This window comes from Punica granatum, chromosome 8 (genome assembly GCF_007655135.1).
Source record: "Punica granatum isolate Tunisia-2019 chromosome 8, ASM765513v2, whole genome shotgun sequence".
NCBI lineage: Eukaryota > Viridiplantae > Streptophyta > Magnoliopsida > Myrtales > Lythraceae > Punica > Punica granatum.
Window position 1 is genome coordinate 6,148,921 of NC_045134.1, and position 22,693 is coordinate 6,171,613.

General features: G+C 37.0%; 1 protein-coding gene across 1 annotated transcript; it reads right to left on the minus strand.

The window, feature by feature from the left end:
- Positions 1–14,019: 14,019 nt before the first annotated feature.
- LOC116187107 (protein BIG GRAIN 1-like A) lies at positions 14,020–15,800 on the minus strand. Its single transcript, XM_031515705.1, has one exon. It carries the CDS (start codon positions 15,476–15,478, stop codon positions 14,135–14,137), a length of 1,344 nt encoding a protein of 447 aa, XP_031371565.1. The 5' UTR covers positions 15,479–15,800; the 3' UTR covers positions 14,020–14,134.
- Positions 15,801–22,693: the final 6,893 nt, after the last annotated feature.

A 22,693-nucleotide genomic window follows, 5' to 3' on the forward strand; every position in this document is an offset into this window, starting at 1 on the left:
AATTCGCTATTTGATCCTTGAAAGATGCACCTAGCAATTAAATGGTCCCTGAAAGATTTTACCTGTACAATTTGGTCCTATCATTCGAAACATTAGCACAATTTGGCCCTTCCATTCATGTTTGAAGAGGTTTCTGTTAACATAGCTCGTTATCTGCTGAGCTGACCATCTTGAACCCAAACCCCACGAAATAAATATAAAAAATCCCCCAAATCCCTAATTGGGAAAACCAGAGGAAAGAGAAATGTCAAATCAAATCCCTAACCCTTCTCTTGAAAACCCAAATTCCACTATCAAATTCGTTCAACTCTGACTCGAATAGGCACTTTTGCTTTTCGACAATGTGATTCGGACATGCTGCATTGGTGATAGTGGGTCGTTTCATCACTTTCATCTATAGTGATGATTCTCTGTGGGACAGTGGGGACATAACTGTTGTTCAAAGCTTTCAACTTTTCATGCCATGTGAGGACCGGGTTAATATGACAAAGCTTTTAACTTTCTCAACTACTGTCTGGGAAGAAAGTGAATGAGGTGATCGTGCCAATACTGCACTTTAAGTTGCTCCTCATTATCAACCCACTAGAAGTATCCACAAATAAGATCAGTTCTCATCCAAAAAAGGGCACCAAAGAAAATGCCTAACATTGCTCTATTCTTTAGTAGATGTTTGTAGCAGCAACTTCCTTCCACTTCCACAGAGAGATTCGTCGATTCTCCAACTAATGATGAAGTTGTGGACTTTTGGACATGAAACTTCCTTCCACTCCCATGACATCCTTCACCTCCCATTTGTGGTATGCTCCTTCACGTCAAAAGGTAAGAGTTATAGCTGGGTTGATTGCATAGCTGGATTTTTGGGTTTTAGCCCTTTTTGGGGACTAAATGTGTTTTGGGATTTTTTTTTTTAAATCTGGGGAATAAAGGAAGGGCTTTTATTTTTATTTCATGGGTTTTGGGTTCCAAATGGCTAACAGATAACGAGCCAACTCGGCATATAACGAGCTATGTCAGCGTTCAATGACATGGACCTCTTTAAACATGAACGGAAGGACCAAATTGTGCTAACGTTTCAAGCAATAAGACCAAATTGTATAGGCAAAATCTTTCAGGGACCATTTAATGACAATTTGCATCTTTCAGGGACCAAATTGTGAATTTAGTCATTTATTTGCTATAAGGTGAGAGGGAACAAGAGTTCAAGGAGCCTGATAATAAAAAGAGGTCAAGAGAGATTTTTAATTTGTTAAAAAAATACAAGAACCATAAAAATAAATACGCGCGCTCGCACATATATATATATATATATATTAATTAAATAAGAAAAATTTATACATTTGACTCGTTACCTTTATTTACTTTTCTATTTCTGTTCATTTCTTTTTTTGTCATTGGTGAACCGTTTTAATCATTTTACTTTTTTTTATTCGTTTTCATGCTCTATCTTTACTTATTTTTCTGTTATTAATATTTTATTCAGTTTTTTATTAGAGAAAATTCAAAAATTAGTCCTCAACGTCAGTTATTTCCATTCTAATTCTTTCATTTTCTATTTCAATCATGTCTTCAGAATTACACATTATATACACTTTAATCTCATTATTTAATTTTGGATTGGAAATGCTAACACGACATCTTTTTTTCGAGATAAAAAATTATTTCCAAAAAGTTAAACTAAAACTAAATAAAAAAGAACGAAGGCCAGTGAATGAGGGAGCGCGACGAACACATGATGGCGGACATCCCAGTGCAAATAGGCCTCCCACGGCCCTTGATTTTGTAACCATCTCTTTTCATGAAGAGAGACTAGTAACAAATCGGAACAACGACAGAGCGAAGTAGTGGAGCGCCTAAAATCAACATCAATTGTCATAGGCAAACTAGCTGAACTTGCATAGGGTAATGTCGTTTAGGGCTCAATGCCAGTCCAAGTTGCTAGAGACCTTGCTTAATAGTAACCATTGATCCAGCCGAGGTTGTCTTGAGTTTAATTGAGGCGGCCACTACTCAACTCAAAGAGAGGAGGATAGCGTTGGCAACAGATCTGAGTTGTTAGGGCTCGATTCGAGCAACTTACCCCTCCATGGTTGCCCTTAACTTTGGGACGATGGCGTCCGACTTTGTCAAATGATGCGACAATATAGAAGTTCATAGACGACATCACTTGCGTGGTTAGTGTGCAAAATTAGCTCCCATCGCCCCTCTCCCCTTGTTCAATCTTTATCCGCTTTTTATTTTTAATACTATTGTCAATACATTAATTTTTTAAATTATATTTTTGTTTCAAAAAATATTGTGTAACCATTTCTTTATGCAAAATTAAGTAAAAACTAAGGCAAACTTAATGCATAAGGTCAAGGCTGTGATTAAATAGAAAATTAGGACAAAATCTCAAAGCATCTAAAATCGAGGCTAAAACTTGAATTTTCTCTAATGGAAAATCCGATAAAAAGATAGAAACAAAAAGCAGAAAGTACAGGATGAAAATGAACAAATTAAAGGTGTGTTTGGTTTCAAAAAAAATTTCAACTCTACTCAACTCAATTCAACTCCACTTATTTTCAATTCAACAACACAATCATTACTTTTTCTATTTTTTAAAAAAGTTTTTAACCATTCAATTCAATTTTTAATATTAAATTCTCTCAACTATTCATTACTTTTTTCACAATTCAACAATACAATCATTATTTTCTCTCAATTATTTGTTAATTTTTCACATTTTTTCTGATAATTCAATAATACGGTCATTATAAATCAATTAAAACCAAAATTCAATTCTACTCAACTCTAAAATCAAACACATTCTAAAAAAAAATGGATTGAAACGGAGATGTAAGCAAAAATTCTTGGATAAAAATGAACCAAAAAGAAAAAAATTGGATTTGAACAAAAAAATAAGTAAAAAATAGTAGGTCAAAATAAGAGCTGAAATTAGGATCATCTGGTTGTGCTTGTGTCAAATAGGATTTAGTAATAATTCGAGCAGAAGGGAAAAAAAAAGGATTTAATAATGACATTGAACTATAATTAATTTTCTAAAGGGAAAACCATTTTCATCTTTATGTTTAACTTCAAAGGCCCTCTTTATCTTTCTTTCTTTGTTCTTTTTCTTTTTTTAGGGGTTTGTAGCTTGTATTTATTTATGAGACATAAAATCAAATAACTCTGCCTCACCCTCCAACATGTCCTATCTTGTACTTTGGAAGATAAATCAAACCAAAATTTTATACAGTGTTACATAGAAAGCAAAAGCATGGAAATTTATCAGGTCTCGGCCTCCACCTATCAGGAGTTCAAATGAGCACCGTTAACTGTTAAAGTACACAATCGATTGCACCCTAAAATCTTTTAATTCCAGTGAACTACGTTATACTTTATAGTTAATTGTATTTATTTCGAGATGGTACATAATTGGATCGGATAAAATTCCGCAAAAACATAGAACTCATGGGTCCTACCAACTTTTACTGTACAGTTGATGAAGGTAGAGTCCCTATCCAATCGATTTGCGCCCTTTTTCCAATATCTTTTGAAAAAGGCTAAAAACATTCTGAATGCCTAACCCAACATGAAATGAGGGGCTGACTTGAGACATAGTCCTGGATATGATATGCGAGGCACTTGGTTTGTCGGAATAGAACTGAAGCAGAGCAGAATCGACAGAGAATGGAATTGAGAGTTGATTAAATTTAAATTCCAATGAATTTTTGTTCGTCTGTATACTTATTTCATCTAATAAACAAGTAGCAGATCCAAGTAAATAGAATAATTCTCTTGAAATTAATGCGTTGAAGTAGACATATAATTACATTTCTCTTTGGATTTTTTTTGGCTGTCCGGGCCTTGCCCCGATCAATTCTCGAAACTCCATGAACCCTCGGCACTTCATGAAGTGGATAATCACACTAAATATGCTCCGGTAATTTCAAGAGATTTCGAACTCGAAATAGAATGGATACATGAGCTCCTCTTCAAATGTTGTTGTAGTCTAACTAGAAGACAAGAAACAAAACTCATGAGGAATTGGAAGACCAAGTCACGAGTCATCCATTTGAAACATCATTAAAGCCAATTCTTAGACAATTCGTACACAATTATGTAACTGGGAAATTTAAAATTTCTATGGGAATTCGTCACTTTCCATGGGAAAAAGGTCAGCTGGTCAAGTCCTAGCAAGCTAGGGGGATGGGATAGAGTTTCTTTTGAACTCTTCACTTCACGCTCTTACTACATTATTCCTCCCATCATTGCTAAAGCAACTTCTTTCTTCCCATCACGCCCACCATTTGTACGGAACCTCAAAAACCAAGTTAAATTAGAATCATCGACATGATACAAAATCAATTAATCCACCTTATAACAAAGAAAGAAATATATATAGCATGTACACAAACATGCGACGATCTCAATGTACATTTACCATATTTTCGAACGATTCTCTATATAATTTTAGGGTGAAATACACTCACATCCCTTGAGATTTTACTAATGACAGTCAATTTCATATTTTGCCAAAATAGACACTCCATCCCATTCTTAATAGAAAAATTGATAATCCACCCCGTGAATCATGTTGACCTCATAAAAAAAAAATTGGTTCTTGATCTTTATCGTATAAAAATTGAAAGAATGTTGTCGCTACTATATATTTTCGAGATGGTTTATGATCATTAAGTTTTAGGTTATCTACAGTAAGGGTATTTGTAGTAGATGAGGCCTCGTCTTTAACATCTTGTAACTACTATATATGTTCAAGATGGCTAATAACCTTTAAATTTTCTTTATGGTGGATGGAAACTTTGTTGGCGATCACCTATTATCCAAGCTTATAAATCATGAAAATAGTTGTTTGTAACTTCATTAATGTAGTACCACGTAACACGATTTTCATATAAAAATTTGCTATCATGCAAATTTTCATGAATAATAAGTATTTTAATTAAAAGTAAACAAATAAAAAAAGAAATGCCAACAAGGAGTAAAAACGGGATGGTATTGCCACCACCTCGATGTATCATGGGGCCACTAGCTAACAGTGATCTATAGGGGGTACGAGTACGGAGGGATGGGGACTTAGGGCGGAGTAGAGGGGCAATTACACACACCCTCTAATACTGAGGACTTCAAATGACAATTGTAGTCATCAATACCTCTATGGTGCTAGCCCATTTTATAAATTTATTTTGAATTCTTTTTTCACAAAAATATTGTTAGATTGTAGACATGATCTTTTTGTGTCAAATGTAGCAGTTTTGAATACGATCTTGGGAGTGGAGTTTTGTCGACGGATACCCTGACTCTAGACCGTTGAAAGCCTCAACGGTTGTTGACAAGTTGTCATCTTTCCTTTTCTATTTCCAAAATTTTATTACTCTTAAAAATATTGCACATTAATAGGTCTATCGAAATTTAGATAGTAAGAACAAAGTTGATAAAATGTGTAACGTTGAAAAAGAAAATAATTCAAAAAAAAAGAATTAGGATAAAAGTGAAAAATAAATACATGTCGAGGAACAAAAGAAATTTATCTTATTAAGTCAATAAGTCAATGGACTGGAGTATCTATTTTGCATAAGATTAGGGGTAGAGTATCATTAAGTAAAACTTCGAGAGGGGAATGCATTTTACTCATAACTTTATATAAAACTTGCAATTTAAAAAAAAAAAAACCTCATGTAACGGGTTCATCTTTGAAATTATAAACGATTCCATCCTTTACGCTTTCTAACCGTAAGTGGTTGAAGGGAATTTTTCTCAAGCCTAGTCTCAGAGAAGATTTGAGTGCTATCTTAGCACGGTGTGATCAGAAATATATCAAAATTTGCCAAGCGGAAGCTAAACTTAAAGATTTTATCAGAAGGGCAAAACATTTAAATAAGCGAGGATTATTTCTGCTTCAATTATCCCTTTAACAAATTCGATTCAAAAAACTCGAAAGAGTTGGTGCGTGGGTACGATACTTTGAAAATTTTGAAGTAGAAATTCCAACAAATTATGTCAAAATGCTATCCTAATCCTGAGTGTCTATACGTAAACCACGGAGAAGACAGGGATCTTGTTGTAGGAATACTAAATTCTATATCGGACTGATTAATTTCTTTAAGCGATAAGGTAGATAAGCTTTCTAAAAAGATAGATCGTCTTCCTTTGAATTTAAAGGAATTGACTCTAAAACAAAGTGAATTTGAGGAGTTCTTCCTCAAGGGTAAATCCAATCTCGGATTTGTGGCTACATCCTTATACTCAAACGAGTTCAAAAGGTAAGAAAAGTAAGGCAAGAAAGAAAAGAAAGAACACAATCTCTATGAGATCCTCGGTTCATTGAATAAATTTTGAATCTATGAATTCAAGTGTTGAAAAGTGATAGATGAGTTTCATTTCAGCAACTTAAGAACCGTAATTGATATGAAAAATGAAATATTATCCATGGAAAAAAAGTCTTATACTTAAGTTAAAACAATTTACTCAAAATAACATGCAACTTGAGTTGGGACAAGGTACCACACAAGATTTGGTAGATACAAAAGAGTTTGAAAATAAAATAAGATTTTGTGAGTTGCTTGCTACCATGATCAATACATTTGTCTATGAACGATAGATCTAATGTTAGAAGAGCATCTGAACCTAATTTCATCAAGTATATTGCTCTTGTTACATCCGCGTTCTCCATATTGATATCAGAGCCTTATAAAGAGTTCTTTCTTTCTTGAAGCACTTAATTGAAAAAAATCAAAAGCTTGAGTACTAGTTTGAAAAAGCAGCTTGACAAGTGGTATCCATCGAGTGGATAGTCCATGGTTGAGGTGGTGCACTGAGTTCATGTAATACCATCTCCAATGCACAAGTTCTCTGTCCAAGTAAAGCATGAACCATGTCCACGTTTCAATTCCTCAGCAGCCCCCAAATCGAGTCCAGGCCCTGTAAAGTAAAGAGATGAGAACCCCTTTTTCGATTATAAGATGAGAATCCCTTTTATTAACACCTATTAATAATCAAAGTATATTTATTAAAATAATAATCCCTTATGTAAAATCATTGCATTTGCCCACATTTGTTGAATTTAAGCTGCAAACCCACCACCTCCACCGCCAACAAAGTACATATTCTTTTGGTTGTTCTTGTATTTGTTTAATGGCCTAATCATGTTACGGTTTGACAAATAGAGATTCTTTCTGGGGTACATATATGAATATATATGCTATTCACGTACCAAATAATATTTAAATTAATTAATGCATGTTATTCTTTATATAGGGTCGTTATTAGGTCTATGGTTCTTTTTACGAATATGCTATTGAAACTATTGAAATGAAACTCTTTCTGATCAGTTTATATAATATATATATATATATATATTTATTATGATGCTTTGGTTTGGTAGGCTTCGAATTATATGAATGGTATATACGTTTATTTTTCTGTTAATCTCTTATCCAAAAGACGAGAATAACAATTTCTTTTTTTCTTTTTTGGATTTTGAGTATAAGAAAGGCATATAGTTCAGCCATGATCAATAGGAGAAAGATCGGGGGGAGAGAGAGAGAGAGAGATGAATAGCATCAGAAATCTCAAGAACGAGAATGAACTTACGGTTTCATAACGTTGAGGAGAGAAAATTTGCATTATATCTATCTTCGTTTGTAATGTTTTTATAGCATTAATTGTACAGTTGACACTGATGGTTTCACTTCCACATGGCAAAATCTTCGGGAATATAAAAGAAGGAATTTCTTTTATGGGGTTTCTACCAGTGTTATCAGAACCGGACCGGACATCGAACCGGCCGAGGTATGAGGTCACGGGTTTATGGGTTCAACCGGGGTTCGATGGGTCGGACCGCATATTTAATTAAAAAATAAATAAATATTTATTATTTAAAAATAATAATATAAAAATTAGAAATATATTTGAGGAACCTTTCCTCAGTACATTATACATTTCTTTAGCTGTTTCTTTTCTTTTTCTTCCTCCTTAGTTCCTCCTTCCTGAATCAGTCATGTTTCTTTTTTTCTCTTTATCCCTCTCTTCTTTCCGTAATGTCCGCATTGGAAACAGACTGACACCATAAATCATGACACTCATATGCAGGGGGTCAAAAGTGCTGCCAGCGGAGATAGTGAAGCATCCCTCAGAAGGTATGTATTTACCTTTGTTGTTAGATTTAGTTTTTCTGCTTCTGGGGATAACCGAATATTTATGAAGCTTAAGTATATCATCCGGAATAGTCTATGCCTCTATGTTCAGCATTTTCCACTCTTTCTTCAGGCAAGAAGAAGACCGCTCAGAAAAAGGAAGCCAACAATCCACTTCAAACACGAACGACAACTGCAACATTAATGAGCTGCTGGCTGAGCTGAAAGTGTTCAAAGAAAGGAACAAACTCATGGAGAAATAGCTGAAAGATATGGAAGAGAGATACTCGGAGATTAGTCTCAGATTTGCCGAGGTAGATTAGTCTCACCGTGAGAGGCAACAGCTTGTGATGACCGTGCGGAATCTCAAGAATAGCATGAAAAGCTGAGGAAAAGCAAAAGGAAGCATTTTGATTACGCATGTGCCAGAAAATGTGGTATAAAAGCCATTTCTTGTATACCAAAATGATATTCTTTGGAATGGAAAAATTAATAATTATTCGTTCTTCTTCTATCGGAGCATTAGAGAAGTTCAGAAACTGGCGCTGCTTTTCAAAACAATCAACTCATATTAGCGAGCAATTATGTGTTGGCGATGTGACAAAGCATCATGCGAATTGCTTTAGCCGTTTTGCATCTCAGTCGGGGTCTGTAGTTGGTATTACTTACAAAGCATTTTCTGGTAGGGTCAGCTGCATAGAATAAGTTCATACTATTAACTAAAACCGGTAAATATATGTGCGTGCTATCCTCTCGGTATAGCCATATCGTATTCTAGCAAAACAAAAGCAGTAAAACACTGTTACGAAAAAGGCAAATCGAATCCACGGCATCATCAGCAACAGTTAACCAGGATTAAGACTGATTATATTCTACTTGCAACAACCCAATCACCAAAGACAATAAATCAAGACCAGCTGATGAACTCCACCATCACCTCAGCAACTACCCAATCTTCAGTCAAATTTTTCAGCCTTACTTTTAGCAAACATTGCAACACAATCAATTAGAACATTAACCCTGCAAATCAATTACTCAAAACGGATCAGAGAAAGAGTGTCGATTACCTTTGTTAACTGTGGTCCTCTGATCTGAAGAAGCGGCGATGAAGACTATGGAGGGGGTCAAGTACTTTGCAGAATCGAAGATCGAAGAGGATCGAAGGAAGATGCAGAATCGAAGATCGAAGAGGATCGAAGGAAGATCGATAGGAAGATCGACACTGACGAGAACAAGGAAGATCGAAGAGGATCGCTGACTAGGGTTTTCACCTTCAGACTTCAGCTTTCGATTTTTTCTTCGATTCAATCCTTCTCTGTTCAGTTTGGGCGACTGAACACCGAATTTGGTTTCGGGCTCGAGTCGGGAGATCCGGATTTCACTTAAAAATCGTGAACCCATCAACCGGCCGGTTCGAATGGGTTTGATGGGTTTGTTTAAAAACCGGCCGGTTTTCTAGGTTCACCGGTTTTTTTTATGCAATTTCGGTTTTTTAGGTAACCGGACCGGACACAGGTCCGGTTTCCGGTCCGACCGGTCGAACCGCCCGGGCCGGTCCGGGTCTGATAACACTGGTTTCTACTCCACATTTGTATATGTTTCTAATTGTTTTTTTTTATAAAACGGATACATATATATACATATATATAGAATATCGATGCGGTTGAGGATTGGTGTCTTATTGACATGCACGCTTTCGTTTCCTCCAACTACACACGAATCGGTAAAATAATTAAATCATGAAATTCCAATCAATTCATATATAAATTTATCGATTGAGATAGGAAAAGCGTGTGATATTGGTAGGCTGATATTGTCCCATTCTCAACAACATACAAATTTATTTCTTTCTAAGATTCCCCTTAACTAGAAGTTTGGGGACCCTTAAATTAATCAACGGACTCATCGTCTTCCTGCAGAAGGCGCAGGTCCATATATGAAGCATCAGTCGGGGGTGAACTGAATCGAGTGGAACTGAGGGCATAGTAGCTCTGCCTGCACCTAAAATTTTCGATCTTCCATAGAAATTTCACATACTTTTTTTTTTCCGATGAAGGAGATTTCATATACTTTTTGTCTCGTGTAATTTCACATAGATTTAACTCATCATTTTCCAAAAAAGGATGAAGACCATTTTTTTCGCTCAAAACCCTATAATATATACTTCATCGCACTCTATTTAAATTCAACTCACTAAGTGCTTGTCCTTTTAAGAAAGGTTTTTAGTACATGTTGTCAATGGAGAAAATTCATGATTGAAAAAATTGTACCTCCTCAATAGACTGATTTAGCTCGAACCAAATTAGTCAAGATCCGTTGAACTTTCAAATATCATCGTCCATCTAAAAAAATTTAACAATTACAAAAAACAAAATTTTATTTTGGAGCTCAATAATACCCGAACTACGTGCATTAATAATAAAGTAATTGTTCTCCTACCAACTTGTTCACACTGAAATATAAAAAATAATCATAAGTAATTGGATCTTTATAACTATCACGTCCAAGAGATTTTTATAATGGTCTACCTTTTGGTCCATAGCCGCTACATCATTATTATTATTATTAACTAAATCATAGAATAATTTGTAAGAGAATATTGTGGCGATTTTATGACCATGCATATACTATACTATGCTTACATAGATTAACAGAAATTAATCAATCAGTTTTATTATGCATCAGACAGACAAGGATTCGTAAAATCAAAGTTTAATGGCTAAATTTGCAATAGAGAAAAGGATGGATCTGATTGAGTCCAATTATAAGTACATAAATGAGGAGAGCCTCATCTTCAATTTTGATTTCATGGTTACCCTAAATATTTCAATAATAAATAGATGGGTGTTTCGATTTATTTTTATTTTTTTGTGAAATCGGATGGGTGTTTTGAATTTGGCTTGAAGTGATTTTGCAAAATGTATTTTAAATATAATATTCTCGTGATCAATGTAAAATGTATTTTAAATATAATATTCTCGTGATCAATGTCATATATCTTAAAAATGCTATTAAATGGTAAACTTTTAACGTGCACGAAATATAAAAGATATTTAAACATCATAAATAAAAGTTGATGTGCGAAATTTTATTCTTGAGTGCTCTAAGAAAAAGCGAACAACTCATATTAATTATGTTACGGACCTGTGATTCGGGTTGAATTTACGTGCGATCTTCGTGCTCTCGAACAACTGCAAAAGGAGAAGATTGGGGTAGTAGACCGATTTCTCTCTCCGACGCTTAAATCAACCAGGGTTCACACGAGAGCAGTAATACGTTTATCATAGACAATGGACGAACCTTGATATTTATACATGATCATGAAGATATTCGTTCCTTTCGCTTCTCCTCGACCTTTTCCTTCGCCTTTTTATCTAGTGTAAGGGCCTCCTCCATCGTCATATACCTCTTAGCCCTTGCCGCCAAGTCTACGAGATCCACCGTCGGTGAAATTACGAGGTCCTTCTTCAGGTTTACATACTTCAAACCTCTTTGGAATGCGGAAATCATATTGCGATGAGTGACCTCGTGCACCTCCGCGACGACTCCAAAATACCTATCTAACCAAGCGCGAAGCGTCTCTCCATCTCACTGCTCTATTCCAAACAAGTAGTTCACGTCCTTCCTGAACCTCTACATTCCTGCGAACCTCTGCACAAACGCATCCTGCAACTACTCAAAACTTCTGATGGAGCCAGTCGGGAGGGAGTTGAACCACTTCGCAGTACTCCTAGTTAACTTGGCTGGGAATAGGAGGCACTTGACATTCTCATTCGTCGTCCACCCTAACAGGGACATAACATGCCTACGGACGTAGTCATGAGGACCCGCCTTACCATCATATGCAGTGATATGGGAAAAAGAGAATTTGGGCGGCAGCTTGGTATTCTGGATCTCTGCGATAGAGGGAGAGCGTTATTAGAGTTAAACACGGGGATCCCATCCTCTTCCTCCCCATCTCCGCGAAGCGTTCCTCAATTATCTTATTGACCTCCTCTATTGTCAACAAGGTCGAAGGCGTTATCGCGGCCAGGAATAGCTTCGAAGGCCAAGAAGTACTCTTCTCCTTCAACACCTTCTCCTGCTTCTCGAGAGACTATGAGTACTCTAAGTGGACCGAGCCTGCAGGACAATTAAAAGCATCCTCCTCCGACCTCCTCATCTCATCCATAATCATCTTGGCCAAAGCATCCTCTTGGTGCTTGATTATGGCGCGGACTTCCGCCTTAAGAGCATCGGGAACGTTGTTAATCAATTGTTCATCCTAATCAGGGGCTTGAGCGAGTGGAATGCTACCTGCTGCACTTGCAGCAGCCCTGGGGAGTTGCGCATCATTCGAAGAGTGATTCGAATGCTAATCGATCCTACTATCTCCAGGGTTCACCCTCGAATTTGCCTGACTTCTAGTCACAACCATCTTTGCAGCTTTGAAATGCCCAAACACGAACAAGAACAGGCAAAAGCCTAAACTTTTCGCACGATTCTCACAGACGGCGCCAATGTTACGGACCTATGGCTCGGGTTGAATCCATGTGCGATTATCGTGCTCTCTAAAACCCTACAAAAGGGGGAGAATCAGGTTGGTGGCCCGATTTCCCTCTCCGACGCTCAAGTCAACTTGAGAGCAATGATACGTCTATCATAGACAATGAGCGTACCTTAATATTTATTCATGATCATGAATATATTCATTGCCTTGTTCAATAGGATTCTTAATATATTGTCTGGATATCGTATCTCTCTATATCATGAAACATACTCGGACTCTACACTGATCTAGGCAAGCCGTGTGCTTCGCCGGACCTTCACTGGGCCCTGCTAAGCCCAACGGAGCTCCGCCTCTTAGCGGGCTTCAGAGACCCTCGTGGCCCACAGGGTAACGGGCCCAAAACCCGGTCCCTAACACATTCAAATATCTCGATCATTTAAAAAGTTTTCTTCAAGATGACCACTTTTTTTTTTTGGCTATCAAAGGAGGAAAGGGGAAGGAATTGTTTTTGGCTATTTGGAAAGGGAAGGAACTTGGGAAATAGAACAGTGTTCCTTTCTTGAGTTGTGGGACTCTTGGAAGCTTACTCAAGTTTCAAGCAAAGGTCCATATAATCGAGCAAAAGAAAAAAAGAAAATCCTAGTTTTTTTTCTTACTTCCTTTTTTTGTTCGATAGTCCATCCTTTTTTCTTTTTTCTTTTTTCTTTTTTTTTCTTGGCTTTCCTTCTTTTGTTTCTGAACTCATTCAATAAAATCCAATTTTTATAGATAAAGAGACAGTGAAAGAAAGCAAAAGCTTCTCACTTTCCCTATTCCCATGAGCAAAGAAGATCTGTGCATTTTGCCCTATGATTGTTTGTGATCTCAGAATCTTCCACTTCCCCCTCCTCATTCTTCTTTCCCTTTCTTTTTCCGAATAGTTGTCCAGTGATCTTGCATCGACTCATATCATGAAAAAGTATTTGTAGAATTACAACAAATAAATAAATGAACTTAAAAATTTTTGAACAATATGTCTTGAATTTATATAATAAAAGAATTTTATTTACTTTTCTCTCATAAAATTACCACAAGGAAGGACAACTTTCTCTTTTTATCTACAATGCTGTCATCTTTATTTTTTATAAACAACCAAAAAAGAATAAAGAATTTCACCCAAAATCAGAAATTCCATCCGTTCACTTCACCTAAAAATTATACCAAACACCAGACATATAAATCAATGATGAGGTGCACCTACTGAAATTATGCCAAAACTTAGCTTAGTCTTATCATCTATGGATCCACCAAATTTAGCTCTTTTGCTGTTTGCCTTATCATACATGGTAGCAGTAGCAGTCACACTCATTCTCGAAATTCTTACGTATATTACCGCTAAAGGAAACGATCACAAGCTAATCAAAATCGATCGAAATTCTTGATAGTCGATAACAAACTTGAGGAAATGTGTACGTTGGGGGAGAGGAAATGAAAAATGTAAGCACTGTTCTGTCTTATGAAATCAGAATTTTTACACTACCAAGCCATTAGCAATGGCGAGGTTTCTACCGACCCAAGTGGTCTCGTACACTGGAAGCTCCTCGCAATACCGACTATCACTGCCTATAACCGCAAGATGGTCAAGCTCGAATAAGTCCGAGCTCGAGCAACTTGCAGCATCATCATCGTCCTCATCATAAGCATCCTTACGTCCATGGGTCCGGTAAGTCTCACGAGGACTGCTCCTAGTCCGCTTCTGATTCCGATGATAATCCCCCAGGAAGTCTCTTGCGGCCGCCTCCACGCTCCGTGCCTTCTCCACCACCCCATTGTGTCGAATCTCCTCCTCGGCCTTCTCGACTTTTCTCCCCAGTGATCTTGCTTTTCGATTACATGGCACTGAAGCTGACATCAAAGTGGTTTCATCTTGCCCGTACAAGCATTTGTGGCCGCAGGGCTTGAGGTCTTCATCCACGATCACACTCACGGGGTAGAACCGGACTGTCCTCTTAGCGCCGTCCCGCAGTTTCTCCCTCGTGCCGGGTGAATTCTTGCTTAGGCAGGACCGAGAAAATGAGGAGGCCGACGAGCAAGTCGAGGCCTGCACTGACTTGGATTTCCTCTCCATGTTCGAGTCATCATAGCTCTTCGGCTTCTTCACGTTTCCAGAGGTAAATAAGGAGTTGATGAAGCTCGAGAGACGGCCTCCCGGAGATATCGGCTGCTTCACCTTCTTGAGGTTTGCATAGATCTTCAATGCCCTCGATTTCGATTTGATTATGCCTTCGTCATGTTGAAGTTGAGCTTCGTCCATTGAAGGATAGCGATGGCAGTAATCGAACATAGCCGGGGCCGTCCTCCTCTGTTTCTCCTCCGTCTTCTTCTCCGTTTTGCCCGACTTTTCCGATTGGGCAGAGGACACGCTGGTCCTCACCGGCTTCGGCCTCGGGATCGGCGGCGGGACAAAACTCGATACCCATGGCTTCAGATCATGCATCGACTCCGTGTCCGAGGACGAGAACCCGCCGTAGCTCGAGTCCGAGGAGCTCGAATTCGAACTGAAAAAATCATCACCGGCCTTCATTTTCCTGTCCAGTTCAGCCGAAACCTGCCTCTCCCTTCCACGAACCTTCCTCCCCGCCATCTCCTCGGCCAAGCAAGCCCGTAGAATCCCGTCGATCTCGGGATCCTGGATGATTCTACTACTGCCCCTCCCGCTGCATTTGCTCTGCCTGCCGCTTTTCGGCGCGCCGAGCTCCGCTTCGGGCTCGTCAATGGAGCGGTAGATTTTATCCAGCAGGGTCGAGGAGAAAGATGGGATTTGCCTGTCGTGGAGGAACCTGTCGGCTCGGGAAGCTCTCTCGGGCCTATACATTGTGTCAGCGAGGGGTGTTGTGTTGCAGAGACCAAATTATGGGCAGAGGGGGGAAAAGCTCAGAGCTTGGATTTTGGAGGTGGGACTGGTATGGGAAAGTGGGGGCAACCGGGGAACGAGAGATGAGGAAGAATATGAAGGAAGAAGCATGCAAGGAACAGAGTGATTGATGATGTGATTTGTCTGCGTGTTTGTAGAGAGAGAGAGAGAGAGAGTAATGAGAGCTGAAGATGGCACGCCTTCGAAGGATGAATGAGAACAGGGGAAGGGGGGGAGAGACATTTTATATGTGGATTGGATGGATCGAAAGGGGGAAGGGGGAGGAGGAAGGCGGAGAGGGGGGGCCGTCTTCTTCTTCTTCTTCTTCTTTCGTGCGCGTGCATGGGGCCCTTTCTCTACTCTGCTCGGAGCCAATGCCAGCTTAGCATCTGCTGATGTGGCAACAATTTCAACTTTCTTTTTTTATTTTTTTTTTTTAAATACTTTTTACCTTGTTGATTGATGTAGGAATGCACAAAGGGCCGTCCACGGGTAAAAATTCAAACGGGACACGGATGGAGCTTCTGTAATCTGGTGGTAAAAGTGATGTACATGCTACGCAGTTACAGGCAATCTTGTATACTATGATTATCGAATGAGGAATCACGTGTTGCAGTGAAATCGTTTTATTAATAGACCTATTACTGCTCATTAGGTGATGTAACGATGTACCCGGTGGCAATCTTATCGCGAACTGTGTGACAATGCAGTCGGAATTATCATGCAGCACTCCGGTTTCTTTCTGTTAATAGCGTTTTACGATATGTCATCCAATAGCATGGTAAGAAAAGTATTTAAAGATCTCCTCCTTAAATTTTGGACTAATTTGTTGTTTTTGTACTTTTCATCACTAAGGCGAAGTATAACCAATATGAAAACTTTAGTTCCTATCCAGCAAAAAAGGAAAACTTTAGTTCCTGACCAATCATTCAATAATTCTCTTTTAATACGCCTCCAAAGAAAAACCGATAAAATTCTTATAAACGGGGACAATTCAACGGTGAGAATTCAGGTGATAGGTCATACTTTTTTCTAAGTGGTTCTTCCACCATATGTTATCACGACAACTAATTGTTCAGATTTTATTTTTCTAAAGTAACTATGAAGTGGCCGCATGCAAAAACGTAACATTGATAGACAATGGATTGAATATGAAAAACGTACTTAATTTGAGTAATAACTAATAATAACCAATAGATGAATATGTATTTTCAATATATATATATATATATATATAAGTATATGTATATGCACACACATACTTTTCCCATAAAGTTTCGATTCTATGAACCTTCATATATCCCAAAAGAAGAAACGGAGGCATTAACTATCCCTTTTTGGGATAAAATGTCTGTCATTCCATGATTTTGACCTTTCACGATAATAAAGATCAACAAGGGAAGTTGTTGCAATAGTTACAGGCTGGAAAAAAAAAAAAGAAAGAAATTTCCACCAAAGACAACCACAATCTACATAGTCGGTCTTCATAGCAAAACATTTTTGTACTTGGTACCACATTTGGTAAGTTTAATATTCGGTACCATGAATGTCGTCGGGGTTAAAAATCCTTTCTTTTTCTGTTCGTTCGATTACAAGGTGTTGTACTGAAAATTTCCTGGGAATTGGGTTAATTTATTCCATTTTTTTTATCGTCATGAAATATTAGAAATACTAAAGAAAAAAGAAAATATAAGATAAGGAAAAAGACCATGGATGGAAATTGGAAAGGAGGGAGGAAATTTCTGTGTATTGATTGCACTAAATGTCTTTGAGCTGGCACAGCAAGTTGACGATACGGAGAACAATAATATATAGTATAGTACATATGTATCTGTGTATAATATAAAAGTAGACCCGAATTAGCAAGTTAACACGACGCATTAGGACGTTTGCTCTGATTTGAAAACCTGGAACTCTTTACAGAATGTAATTTGAAATGTACCATTCAATCGGATGTTGCCGGTTATCGAAAGGTTGAATCGTGTTTATAGAATCTTTGGTTTGCTTTTTATTGAATTCATTATTTACTGTTAAGCTCTTCCTTTTTTTTTTGGATAAATTTGAAAATACACTTATTACTAATTTAAACGAAACAATGCAAGTCACAAATTACAAAAATCATCCCGACAAAATAGTCCACTCCTATCTAGAGGCAACAAAAAAATATATGAAAAGATTTCAAGCACTCTAAAAAAATCATACGGAGAAAAAGAAAAAAACAATGAACTATGTCGAGGAATAAGAGGAAGATTAGAGGTTGAGGACCATCAAATTAGTTTATAGATGCTTTTAAGAATTTTTGATACGGTATAGATTTGTCTGCCATATTGTGCATGTCTTTTTTTTTTTAATTGCCAAGAAAAAAGAGATAATACATATTTTTGTCTTGCCATATAATATGAAGTAACAGTAATCATATCGACTTCCTTTTTTGTTCTTGAAGTGTATAAACATACAATAATTAGCAAAAAAAGTTGTGATTCGAGATTGATAATTGATTGTCGAGAATTTAGCAGAGTTATGCATCATGAGAATCCGTTCCTATAACCTATCAATCAATCAAGAGAGAGAGAGAGAGAGAGAGAGAGAGAGAGAGAGAGAGAGAGAATGCGTTGCTATATTTGTGCAAGAGACTAAAAAACATATCACATGATGTATTTGTCGAAAACTAATAAAAATATGTCATGGGCCATTATTATTAGATTGTCTCTTCATTATATTTTTGGCTTATAAAAAGAACAACTATGCACTCTATGTGATGAGCCGAATAAGAGAGGACTCATGACCAACGCCTCATATCGAGAAGTTTTCCCATCTCTAGATTTATCGAACAACTTTGAGAGATGTTCATCTTTCATCGAAGCTAGCAATGAGAGAAATTAATAGCCTTAATATCATAGTTCAAAGTCTCTGCAAACAACATGGTAACAATTAGAGATGGTCCATTAGTGAAAAGTTCGATGACCGAGAAATTAATTAGTGAATGCAGTGTATCTATTATGGGAAGAATCTTCCCGTCATCGTATTGCATAAATCTTTGAATGAAATCTAGAGGTTTTGGATTCGATTTTACTAGTAAGAATTTCTCTCCATTTATTTATGTATTCCTAATCTTTATTAGATTTATTTGCTTCTTCCTAGCTGACCTCAATAACTAAGAGATATAGAATCGAATAACTAGGATAAGAGCGGCAAGAAAGAAAGAACAACTAAGATAAGAAAATTCAAATGCAATGCCAAGCATATCAAAAAATTATATAAACTTTACCCGAAAAGAAATATATAAAGGATAAGAAATGAAAGAACATTCTAAAGAAATTCTACCTAAGATGAAACCAAAAATATCACAAGTACTTGAATTCAATATTTTCCCTTTGTTCTTAATTTTTTTTTCCTTGTATATCATTTTGGGTTGGAAATGAAATTTATAATCGTATTTACTCTCTTATGTTCACCCTTATGGATAAATTATGGACCCCAATAATTACTGTGTTGTTAATCATTATTTTTTGAATTTGAAAGTGGTAAAAAAGCTCTATTACCGGAAAAAAAATCAGAAATGATAGTTGAAAAAGTTTCAAAGAAAGTTGAGGGATAGATCTCCTGTAATCATGAAAATATGGGAAAATAATATCATCTTTTTTGTTTTTGCCCCTTTTTTGCTTAATTACCATGAGTAATTATTTTCAGGAGCCTAATAATTTGACCCATAAATTAACCAAGAAGAGCCTCCATAACTGCGGACCAATCCCAAAAGGAAGGAGCCAACCCTTTTTCAACTCTCTCATTTCATCTGTTCCGTCGGCAAAAGTTTGCTAATTCAAAAACTATGGTTGAAGAATTAATTCCAGCCCCACTAAAGTAAAAGCCGAATAGTTGAAGTTGATGTATACTAGCTCCGGCTAAAAAATCTTAACATAAAGAAATGGTATGTAGTGCAGCATTACACGTTGTTGGGTGAATCTTGCACGAATGGACCGTATCAATAATTAAATTGTAGGTTGTAGAGCATTATGTACAAACAGAGAGGACAATCCCAAGCAGACCATTCAAATGGTTAGACAGACTTCTAAACCGCAATGCCCAAATTTTCCCCAAAATATTTCACATGTTAGACATGATATTTTCGTTCACTCAATTCCAAATTGTCATTATATCAGTTGTCATTTTTCATGAAAAAGAAAATTCCTTGTCATTATGCCAAACTAAATAAATGGGTTGTGCATCTAAATCAATCGATACATCTATGCATGTCGGTAACACATGTTTTGTCTTATTAAGTTTAGGATATACATTTCTTTGGAACTACTAATCTACGTTCACAATCAAGAAAACTGAATTAATTGGCCAACCAAATTGAACGGAGTGAATCCAACGCATTATCCGTATCAATAGAGGCTAACTAAAGTTCTGAAATTGTGCAAAAGCAAAGTGGTTCACATGATCATAACATGTTTTTTCTTTGAAGACGAAATATTCTAGGGTAGACAGCGACCCAAGCTCCTCTTTTTAACCCTCTCCATGCAAATTTTACAGTTGCTTTGGACACATATTAGACAGAAGATACCTGTGGACGATAAAAGTAAAGAGAAGTTAAACCAATAGGGTTGGCCTGGTGGTTAAAGGATGTGATAACTAATAGGAAATCTCAGGTTCAAATCAGAATACTCCCTATCGGGCCACCTACACTGCCTATGGCTGGATTTACTTGTTCCGTGGGTTTGCAGGTTGTTCACATGGACCATAGATTAATCGGTCGAAGTCTGAACATCCTCATTTATAAAAAAAATATAAAAAATTAAAGAGAAGTTAAATCACGAGTTGTGGAACAACTGGTAAATCGTTTTATTCGTATATAATCAGTTACAAATCAAAATATTGAAAAATTTACTAAAAGCATTTCATAGTCTATTCTAATGTAAATTAATCTAAGTTAATAAGCTGCTGTGATTTCATCAAAAAAGAATAATGTACAGAGAGAAGTGACGTTAGATTTGTATTTCACCATGGCTCTTACATAGATTGTAAGTCCAGTGGACATCCCATTCCATTTCACCTGCATGTATAGCTTAGGTAGCATTTCCCCCAAGACAACAAAATCATTAACTACAGTGAAAGGGATGCTTTGGACTTTAATGCTGCAAAATCAATTTGAAGGCCAAACCCCTCCCCAAGGCATTTTAATGCAAGAAGAAGTCAGCCAAACCCAAAGGGATCTTCCTGCCTGCCTTATCCCCCCTTATCAATGGACAGCATCACATGATTCCCCTCTCCTCTGTTCGTCCCTACCAAGACAAATACTCACCCTCCCTATACTCTCCATGGACACCCACATCGACCCTCCATGGCCCAACATGCACCCCCAAGATGGTGTTATCTATAAGCCTCCTTATATGGGGCATGGGGCATACATCGGATGGTAGGGTGCGACACGGACTGGACCCCAATATATATAGACTTCAATCAAAATTTCACGTGATATTGAGCTAATGTGTGGGTAGTCAATTTGAGTTTATCTTTTATTAAACTGATTCAAAATGATTTTCCTATTATCGGTCTAGGTTCTTGAATATATGATTAAAGTTGATACATGAAATTGACCCGAGATGCGTGTCGGTGAGCTGTGTTGTGGTACTTAATTTCATCCCGCCAATACCCGAATATCGTTCATTATTCTTGTGGTCGAGGTGTTTGAAGATGGCGGTGTTAGTGTGTCAGGCTACAATGCACCAGCAATTAGACAATTATGCTAGTGTATTTTCAATGTCGAGATGGTGATGTATCATGGGATGAATTGTGTAAATAAGGCAGTGAATGAGTGATCAGGGGAGAGACAGGGAGAGAGCATTATTAGGTAGTCCATGGCACCTACCTAATGTCTGAGAAATGTAGGCCTTCAGGCTAAGACCTTTGTTGATACTTTGAATGCAACTGCAATGAAAATTGATCTCACCTAGCTTCAACTTTATGATTCCTACCAATCAATTGAGAGTAGAAAGTTACAGCTCAAATCGATCGAAATTAATTGTATGATTTTGCAGTTCAGTTCTTCGATAATATCTGATCAAGACATGGAAAATCTCAAATCCTAAGTCAGTCCTTTCATGCCAAGTGGATTGATTACCATTGTCAGTTGGGCATTTTTTTTTCCACTTTCCTTTTTCTGAAATATGAAAATGGAAGATGGTGAATCAGCCACACATTGTTTATGCCATTGAAATCAAAAGCTTGCTTTTTCTTTGTTCATTTGAGGCCATTGTTTCTGAAAATTCAAAATTAATGACTTACCAATGAAATATCATATAAGATCATGTGATTGTATAAAATCCTCCGATCTAGTATATATGCTTTTTAAAACAACATAAAACCATGGATGTTTAACTTTGGTTTCAAAATATATCGCGTTATTATCCATTAATTAGTCTTGTCGGGAAGCAATGGCGTGGCGGGTTGAGATGGAGGCTTTATACATGGTTTGTTAAAATTCTCAGACTTATCACATTGTTTGATAAAATTCTCAAATTGATCATGTGATTTCACGAAATTTCTAGGTTTATCATGTAATTTAAAAGTTTGCTATAATTGTTTTTTGGTTGGAAAATTTTTCTATAAAAAATTTCCAATGTTCCAATTGAACAATGATATGGTTTCAAAACTTTGTTAAAAATGGGATTCTTCGATATTATGTATCTTTCTTGACCCATAACTGTCAAATTCAGATATTTTGAGGTCGAGATACATCACCTCTACCTATTGTTTCTATATCTTTGCTAAGATGACAATCTTGTTCATTCTTCATCAAACTTCAACGTTTTTATCGATATTTCAATTATACACGACCATATAACCATTAAGATAACACGAAAATTATGAAATACCACTAAAAGTTAGGAACCGTGATTCACCATTGTATGCAGCACAAAAATCATCAGTAGTATAACTAATACTGATCATCTGGATCTATGAGAAGGAATTCTAAAAACAATAGACCTTAACAATGATCTCGAGAAAGGCCGCGGCAATGCATCTCAACCCTTCGAATGTCTAGAATTCAACAGCTATGGATCAAGAAAGTCATATTTTCCAGGAATCCCATTTTAACAAAGCGTTTAAACCACAAGTCTTATTTTACTTTTGCAACAACTGAAACCACAATTCCATTTCGACAATTCCTTC